At 35.8% G+C, this 9,731-nt stretch overlaps 1 protein-coding gene across 1 annotated transcript; it reads right to left on the minus strand.

The window, feature by feature from the left end:
• Nucleotides 1-573: 573 nt before the first annotated feature.
• Nucleotides 574-9,450, minus strand: LOC131156533 (external alternative NAD(P)H-ubiquinone oxidoreductase B3, mitochondrial-like). Its single transcript, XM_058110305.1, has 10 exons — nt 9,105-9,450; nt 7,185-7,461; nt 6,620-6,826; nt 6,072-6,322; nt 4,274-4,493; nt 4,017-4,121; nt 2,320-2,592; nt 2,103-2,224; nt 1,276-1,395; nt 574-1,122 (listed from the first exon to the last, which is right to left on the minus strand). Exons 1-10 carry the CDS (start codon nt 9,191-9,193, stop codon nt 1,035-1,037), a joined length of 1,752 nt encoding a protein of 583 aa, XP_057966288.1. The 5' UTR covers nt 9,194-9,450; the 3' UTR covers nt 574-1,034.
• Between the last annotated feature and the right edge of the window lie 281 nt (nt 9,451-9,731).

The raw sequence follows: 9,731 nt of genomic DNA on the forward strand, positions 1-9,731 counted from the left end.
TTATGGTCTTTGGTTCCCTATGGTCAAACTACAGCCATCTGAGCATTCAAATCATATCATGCATTGTTATAGACCAAATAAAAAATTAAATCCAATACAAATTAAAATCAAAACATCTTCTTCTTTTGTTTTTCATTTTCCATGAAATTCACTAGGAGTGTGAGCTTTATGTCCCTACAGGCTTCCATTTTTCGATATCTTATGCTCGTACTGAAATGATAACCTATTCACACACTAAATGCACACATAAAATATTAATAATTTGTCAACATCAAAACAGAAATCAGACTTAAAAAACTAACATTTATTATTTAATTAGTCTTAAAAATATTCAAGAAAAATATGCATCAATACATAAAAGAGGATCCAAAACCTAGTTAGCTCAATAGATCATTTTCCCTTTTTGTGAGTAAATTATTATATGCCTACTCAATTGTCTAACCTTATTCTACTCGAGTCCTGAACCAAACACAAATAACAGGAGAGATCATAGTGGTTCTCAATTGCAGGTTACCATTTAGTAGTTCCACAACATCTAAAAGTAAAAACCTACATTGAATCACCCAACAAGTATATAATAATCTTTGTACTTTTTTCATTTATTGGTAGCATAATGCCTCAAAATAAATAACACAAAAAAAATAACAAATAAAACAGACAGCTCAATTCTGAAGTGAAAATTTTGCCCCAGAGATCGGGAGACTATACCCTCAACACACCAATCATTAATTTACCAGTTGACACAGCCTATCTAATCACTTCCAAGTGATTAAAGAATTGGATGAGCAAAATTAAGATGCAAAAAAACAAAAATTTGACGAAAACTCCATGGCTGATACTGCTATTGATGCCTACAGGAGGAATCCATAATTCACCTCAAGATGCTTATTTAAAGATTTTTTGACCTATATTATTCGGAAAATGCTGAATGAGGCAGGCCCGTGATGGACACGACACGAGCCCACGTGACAGATGAGGAGCAGTGTGATCCCACAGGCTCGCCATGTTGCATAGTGCCACTCATATTAGCAGCCTTAAATGCGACTTGAGTCCCTTCCGAATACAAAACGCCTCGTCCAGTCCGTTACCACCAAAAATCTTGTACGCCAGCTGACTTGCTTGCTATTGTTGCCAAAAAAGAAAAAAAGAAAAAAAAGAATAAAATCTTTAGATGGATTGAACTTCCAAAATTTCTCAGCGCAGAAAGAGAGAGAGAGAGAGAGAGAAGCATGATCATGACATGTAGATTGATTAAACTTGGAAGAAAGAGATTACCTTGCATACACAGAATACCAAAGCCACTGTGAGCTCCGTCCAATAGAAACCCAATCCCCAGGCAGCTGTGCAGCCGTCTGCTCTCCTCCTAATGGAGCAAATTGCCCCAAATGTTTGTACCTATACCCACCCATCAGACAGTAATAAATTAACTAAACCATCACTTAAATCAGTCTTTAACTTTTGCTTTCATTTTTATGGACTTCATAGGTCAATAATTAAAGTAAACCAATTCAGAATAGTATTCTAGCATCTCTCCCTCCATTTCATCATATAGGGCCCTAGGCATGGGCCTAATCTAGGTTAGGGTTCAGTTCGTATAGCAATCTGCTCTACCCAAAACCAACCACAACTTGAGTTCAATCTTGAAAAATAAAAACAAAATTTCAAACATTTACATAGCCTGAATTCTGACCTCATTGTGGAGTTAAAACTGTTGTTACACTTTAAAACTGTTGTTACACTAAAACTATTATGTTAGATGATTGTTCAACTATGTCACACATGAAGGCTGGTAAGCAATGTATGCTACTTCAGAAAGAAAATGGAAGTTTCAACTCTATTCTGCTCATGAGGAAGATTAAACATTATAGTTCCAGGAGAGGTTTCCCAGATCAGTGATTCTTGATATCCATTGAATAGGTGGATGTGCACGTTAAATTTTCACACCCAGGCATTATTATCTATAGCATAGATTTGCCATCAACAAGATAATCTGTTGACGCAAGTGGCTGTGTTTGTGTGTGTGTGTGTGTGTGTGTGTGTGTGTGAGAGAGAGAGAGAGAGAGAGAGAGAGAGAGAATCTCTAAGATGAATTCAATGTGTACCTAAAGGGACGAAATCGATGGCGACCAGATCCCCTGAACCTGAGAGGACCTTCCGGGTTTTCTTCACATTCTTCCATGCGGTTAAAACAATCAGCAAGGTAAACGCCTTGCTGAGCTGCAACCTGAAATGTCATACAAATCAACCAAGCAAAATGTAAGATTTGCCTTCAAAGATACCATTCAAAAAGGTATACCACAAGCAGATCAAACATGACACCTGGGCTGTTGCTGGAAGATTTTTCATCTGGGTGTCCACTTGTGAAAGAACTGATTTAAGCTCTTCAATATCCAATTCAATGGATTCTTTTGCAGCGTCCTCTTTGGAATCCTTCAGCAGATCAACAATGCTTTTCATCTGCCTATGCTTCAAATAAATCTCTACCTGAGGGTATCTTTCACATATGTCTTTGAACACTTCCTCAACCTCCTTAACCGTTAGTGTCCCAGAATTGTCCATGTCTGCCTTCCTAAATATTGCCAAAATATCCTCCTGAAAGCAAGTTGACAAGAGAGAAAATAATAATTGGAAACGAAGCATACGTCATGTTGAAGAGTGGTATGATAGATTGATTACTTCATCAAAAAGGGACATCCAAGATGAATTTAAGCAAAAGAGACTTGAAGGTGGCACGGTATGACATGCAGCATTAGGATATGGCTATTCCTTTTTCTAAGGGGCTTCAGTTAAAGTAGATAAAGGAAATTAAGGTGTTTCCCATGGTTAAAGCTTGCGGACTTAAACCATGTTCTGTGTATCTTTAATTTCTCTTATTAGGATCTAGAAGAATGAACAAAATCCATTTCTATTTTTTCGACAGAGATCAATGTGTGGGTGGAAGCTCTTATGGCTAGATCAAAGCATTGGAATCTGAGGAGAGAGAGTTGGCAGCCAAGAAAGGTTATGGATTTTAGCCCAAGGCAACGGACTCTCTTGGTTCATCTTCATCTTATCTCCACCACTCAAAATAGTCTAGCAGTCTTGGATGAAATACTCAGCAACAGGATTGCTCAGAGGAAGAAACATACAGAGCACAGATTCAGACTGCACTTGTGGATAGAGAGGAATGCAAGGAATGAGGAATGAGTGGAAAAGGTAGAATTTTGTAGAAGTGTGATCTGCATGCTATTTTTTGGACCCTGTGGATTGAGAGTAATACAGGATTTTTAATGGTAAGAAACTGTCTCATATTTATTATGGAATAACTTGTTTTCCTAAATTCTTTTTGGGTGCTTGCTTCAAGGATGTATTGGCGGATTTCTCTTCTCCAGTTCACAAAGGGACTGAAGGTTACCCTTTGTAATTGTTTTTAAATTCTTATAGGAGGATGACATGTTCTTCAAATATTTTATTTTTCTCCTTCTTAAGTCATCTCCTATGATGATTTCCTAGTGAAACTCAAACTCCTTTTAGTTGTAGCCTCTCCTCATTTTCCTTCTTCTCCCCCCTCTCCTGTATACCACTGATAAGCTTCAATAAACTTCCCTCAAGTTTCAAATGGGAAAAAATAACTTATTTTGGTAGTGTTATCAGTAATTTCATTGAAGAAGCTATGAATTCTGCTAGCAATTTCCTGTTTTATTAAGCACTTAATCATGAAGTTTTAATGATTAGTTAAAGATTATAGAAAGGATCCTCATGCTGCAATTTACATTGAAATTTTTTATCATATTACAACAAGTTTTCTTTATTATGGAAGGGGAAAACATGGAATTAATTAGAATACATGAGGTGTGTTGGGGGTTGTAATAGCATGGCAAGCTTGTTTCTTGATGAATGCCTAGAGCTAGTTGAGAAAAAATGCTCAGATGGAAGAGTCAGACTGTACATGATCTGGAATCAAGAACTCTTTATAAAATTTGATAGCTGTGTGAGGAGAGCAGAAAGAATAAAAGAAGCTAAAAGTGTCCACTTACCATGACTTTGCGCTGATTTATTGTGGCACAATCCCCAAGGGCATATATGTTATCACATCCTTCAACGCGCAGCCATTCATCAGTTGCTAAAGCCCGCCTATTCATCTGCAATCAAAGGAGGGGATATTTGCTCAATAAAAGTTTATTTCTAATAAAAGATGCAACATATAAAGAGAATTAAAAGAGCTGAAACATATCAAGAACTAAATAAAGTGTTTAGAACATTAGATAAGTTCAAAGGTCTAGCAGAAAAGAACCTGCCCAATTTGTTTCATGAAATCAGTAACGACTGGGCGAGGTCCTATGCCAGTTGACCAGACAACCATTCCATAGGGTATGGAAGAAATTCCTCCATTTCCTCTTTCTTTGGTAGAAATATGCTCAGCAGATACATTGACAACCATTGACCCTGTTTTAACATCAATACCTTCCCTACCAAATTTATCTTCAGCAAAAGCTGTAATTCTTTTGTCAAACCTGAAAGAAAAACCTACAAACTTGAGAAGCAAGAAAAAAAATTTTAAAAAAAATATTGAATGCTGTAACTTGTAAAATGAAATCACATCATTCAACCCCAAAAAATTTTAGTGTCAGTGAGACAATTATTCTTTCTTAGGACACAACAAATGTAAACGTTTACTACTTGGTGGCCAAAGGAAAGTTTGATGATATGGCTGTCTAGCCTGCATGACATGGCCTAGATAAGCATATACAAATCCATGGTTGATCATGGTTGCAGCAACCTACGTAAATTTGTCTCCAAAATTATTCATTTAACTATGTTCATTCATATGTTTTATTTTTGTGCGCACTTTTACTAAATCCACAGCCCCAAACAACTTTTTTTTTCTTCTAATTATTTCTCTTTTACCAAGTCAAAATCATAAATAAAGGTAATCATAACTAAATGTGAATTGTTTTATCTAGGAACGAACTATTAAAAAAAACTCCTATTTCAGAGTCGACTGGTGTAGAAAGGAAGTGGGAAAGTAGAAGATAAAAGAATGAATATAAATTGACAAGGTCAAGGCTCCAGTCCATATACCCCTCATTCAAACAAAAAACAAAACAAAGACAGCCACCACTACCAGCCTGAGGTCCACGCTTTCACAGGAATAAAGGTATACACGAACATGCACATGCACAAGACATTCATAGAGTTAAAAATGTTGTGACAATCAGCATCCTAATCTGCATATCTTAGACAATTTAGAACTTTCGCTTCAGTTAAGACATTTGTTTTAAAGAATATTGATAGGTTTGAATTATATCTTTCTGAATTCCTTTTCTTGATTTTTATTGTTGGATCCAAACATTAGAAAAAGCAGAAAATATTTCCTGAAAGTTATTTTTCATGGAAGAAATGAAGCCTCAGATTCTATAGCATTTTGCATTTCAGTCTGTTAAAATAAGTAACAAAGTTGAAACAGAAGTGCCCAACAACCCATAACTTCCTAACCAATGAATGTGAAAAAAACAGTGATTCTACAGCATTGTAGATTTACATTTTCCTAAGCACAACACTTTCCTCTTCTTTCTTTCTTTCCCTTTTTTTTTTTTTGAAGTTTCGTGAACAGCATAACTTCTCCCCTGATTTTAGAGAACATTAAATTATTTCCCACATTTTATACAGTAAAAAAGTACAAAAATAATCAAAATTGGAAAAGGGGGTAAAAAATATAATGCTATGTTGCACGGCCAAACCAATGAGTTCCACCCTCCGGGAAGGGCTCTATATCAATGGCACGAAGGCATAACAAACTTTGATATAATTGTAGTAGAAAAAATTGGTATATTGACTTTTTTTATTGGCAAGTAACTGAATTTTATGAGATGAAACAGGAAGAAGAAGAAGCAGCAGCAGCAGCATAAACAGGTATGCTAAAAATTTTTGGATGTACACTGTTATATAGATGCTAAATGCAATTTGGCGTCCAAATTGTGTAAATTTCCTGTTACAGTGACCTTGTCATTGCAACATAAATTTAATGCAAAATTAAAGCAAGAATAAATTTGAGGAAATATAACAAGAAGATTTTAGAAGTATATTCTTACATATTCAAAATATGATCTCCTGCCTCGAGAATTGTTATTTTCACTAAACCCTTGACAGCAGGATAAAATTTGACTAAATCTTCATTCACAAAGTCATGAAGCTCAGCAGAAAATTCCACACCTGTCGGGCCACCACCAACAACAACAAAATGAAGAATTTTCTTCCTCTCTTCATCACTCAGGTTAGGTAGACTGGCCCTTTCGAAGCAGTCAATAACACTCCTGCGAATCCGTTGAGCATCTTCTACTTCCTGCAGTAAGTGGGTTTAATAGAAAATTTAGCAGCAGCAACGTATTATAAATGCCAACTCATTTCTAGAGCTAAATCCCCCCAAAAACTCTGCGCAATGTATTTTCATAATCCTACAAAAAAGAAGTATTTGGCACTCGACACAAAGCAGATCAAGAAAACATGCATTTTGGTTGTTTTATTCCTCTCTGTATTTAACCAGATTCCCAACCAAGAGTGATAAATTTCAACAAAAGCTGGAAAAAAATAAAAATAAAATAAAATAAACAAACAAACAACAGAGTTTCCAAAAACTTACCTTCAAGAAATGGCAATGCTCTACTACTCCAGGAGTATTAAATGTATTAGCACGGGCACCCATGGCTATCACAAGGTAGTCATACTCTACAACAAATTCTTCTTTGCCCTTTAAACTGGTATCTTGACCGTATTGACAATAAACTTTCTTATTGTCTGCATCGATCTTGATGCACTCAGCTTCCCAGAAACAAATTTCTACGTTTTTCTACAGGAGAAAACAATGAAACCATCTGGTCAGTAACTTACTAGATCACGTTATGTTGGTGTAGCTACACAAACTTGTAGTATCCCAAAATACTATGTCAGTGTCACATTAAAGTATCAATATTAAATCTTGGATAGCAAACCAATACACCATCAGGGCCATGCCTCTAAAATGCTGTGTCACCAGGGTAGTATATTTTGTAGCCCTACCCAACTCTTAGTAGGCAGCTGTCTATTATTTCATTCAGTTTCATTTTAGATGGTGCATTAGCAGATTCTCAAGGGAGTTTCGGACCACTTCCCACAATTGATTTCTAGGTCCATTTTCCTCTTTTCTACAGAGTTGAGAGAGCCATTACCTTTCTAACTATGTTGCGAATTGGTTCAACAATACTGCGAGCTTCAACCGTGCCACATGTAACACTGGGTAGCAAAGGAGTGAAGGCGAAGTAATTGCGAGGTGATATCACTTGGACATCATAAGAAGAATTCTTGAGATTTTTCAAGAAACTAGTTCCAGCCCAACCGGTACCAAGTACCACCACTCTTTTTCGCTTGCTATCAGCCTCAGATGGACCAATGATAGATGTGTCATGATGTGGTTTTGACTCTGAATAAGCTACAAAACCCCCACCACTGCAGCCCAAAAAAAAAAATGATTAAGAAAAAAAAAGTACATACAAAGGGTCCGTTTGAAACTTGAACAGTGTAAAGGAATGTAAAGGAAAATATGAAGCAATAGTTTTTTCGTGTTTAGTTATCAAAGAAACTGAGAAAAAAAATAAAATACATAATAAATCAATTAGTAAAATTTTAATTTCACACATAATTAGTATTTGATTTTTCTAAATTTTTATTTATAATAGAAAAAAATTAAATTTTCAATAACATTTGATATAAAGAGAAAATTATCAAATATGGTAAAAAATGAATTTCCTTCGTATTTTTCTTTTCTTTTCTTTTCCTAAATAAAATCCTTAATCTAAATATATCAAAAAAGGGAAAAACATAAGAATTGAGCGTCAACACATCAGATTATAATATTTTCAATTCAAAAATTAACTGAAAGAAAAGTCTTTTGAGAAAGGCTATCAATGGAAGGCAAGCCAACCAAATGAAAAATCTCATAAGACGAAGCAACACAGGGAATTCCAGTTCCAGCACATTTCAAATCTCAACAGTTATTTCACCACATTGAAACCATTTAAGCCACTGGGTGGAAAAGATGTAACTAGGTTTTTCTGTTTTGCTGTGCTATTGCTGCTTTGTTTGGGACTTCAAAAACAAAAAAAGATAAAAATGGACAAACCATTTTTTCCAATTTGATTACAAGGAAATGACAAAGAAAATTACCATGAAAAAAAAACGTAAATCAATGGATACGATTATATTTTACATAACAGTTAACCTTTCAATTTCTCACTTTTCAGTATTACTTGAACCAATTTTTGTTCTTATCAACATTTGAAATAGAAAGAAAATACAATAAAAAAAAATTAATTCCCTTCTTAAGTTCTTATTATCTTTTCCTTTCATTTTCTCCAACAAAATCCTTGACCTGAAACAGAGGCTCATTTTTCATCAGTTCGCTTTGTTTTCTCCTTTCTTTTCTTTGGGGATTGAGTTACTGTTTTCTAAAATATCAGGATTGCATTTCACGAAGATTTACACACAAATCAGCAGACAGCGATGCAGTTAAATAATCAAACCATCACAAAAATTTAAATAAAAATAAAATAAAAAATAAAATAAAGCTCGACCAGTCTAACCTGAATCTGTCATCAACTTCACCTCACAGATCTAAACTTATCTATCAGTTTCATAACTTATAATGCCTCGTTTAACTAAAAAAATGTAAGGAAAACGAGAAAAAGCTGGAATCTCTTATTAGCTCTGCATCGCTCCTCCTGTTATCTTAAATAGTCAATAAAATAGTACCAAATAGGTTATGTTCGTTTCTCAGATTGATCAGCCGAACTGTAGGGTTTTGGAATTTTATACAAAGAGTGAATCCAATCAGAGAATAACAGGCACCACAAAATAATGAAGCAATTAGCAAGCCACATTTCTCGCAAACTCAGCTCCCTATAAATCGAAACAAATACATCCACTTAACTATAAAAATATATTTTTTAAAAAAAAACATAGAAATGCAAATCGAAGAAGACTCATAAACACAAGAACACGGCCAATAAAATCAAATCATCAAAGCTCAAGAAACAAGCAGGACGTACGACATCTAAAAATCGAATAAATAAATAGAGTTTAACAGTAAATACCTCACAGTGAAGGCAACCACGAGCTTGGAGAGAGAAGGATAGTCATTATAAGCACGAGAAAATCTCTCGTAGAAGGAAAAACTCCGCATGATCTTTCTCACTCAGATCTAAGAGCACAAATCAAAGCACGCAAAGCAGTCTTTCCAATCCAACAGGCTCCTCCAACAATCTGTAAAACAAAAATTACATAAACAAAGATAGACGAACTGTAATTTCCATTTTCGTTTTTGGTTAAATAAAGAGGGGTAGGAGGGAGGAAGGCGGTGGGAACGTGAAGCTTCCGCTTCCAGCTTGGATTCTGCTCATGCCTGCTGAGCTGCTTGACGTGACGCAAGAAGGCAGCGACACGTGTGATCCGACGGGACCCGGGAAGATCTCCTCGCCATTCGGGCCTTCTGCGGGTTGACCCGACACGTGCGAATTGAGTGGGCGGCCTTCCCCTTTCTTTGGGACCAACCAGTCAAGAGTCAACTACCCGAGGCGCATGCTAGCCGTCCGATCGATCTGATGGCTGTGGTTAGGCATTTCTAGAAGACAAAAGATTTGACATTTCAAAATAAAAGGACGCCACATTGTGGGATTTTGACCAGATGTTTTCCAAGATATAAAATAGAAGCGACGGTGGAG

Source organism: Malania oleifera, chromosome 1 (assembly GCF_029873635.1).
Source record: "Malania oleifera isolate guangnan ecotype guangnan chromosome 1, ASM2987363v1, whole genome shotgun sequence".
NCBI lineage: Eukaryota > Viridiplantae > Streptophyta > Magnoliopsida > Santalales > Ximeniaceae > Malania > Malania oleifera.

Coding starts and splice junctions, on each gene's coding strand:
- LOC131156533 (XM_058110305.1), bottom strand. CDS start 9,193: ATGCGGAGTTTTTCCTTCTACGAGAGATTTTCTCGTGCTTATAATGAC. Junction 7,462..9,104: donor GTGGTTGCCTTCACTGTGAG/GTATTTACTGTT, acceptor TTTGGGCTGCAG/TGGTGGGGGTTTTGTAGCTT. Junction 2,593..4,016: donor TAAATCAGCGCAAAGTCATG/GTAAGTGGACAC, acceptor ACTTGCTTTCAG/GAGGATATTTTGGCAATATT.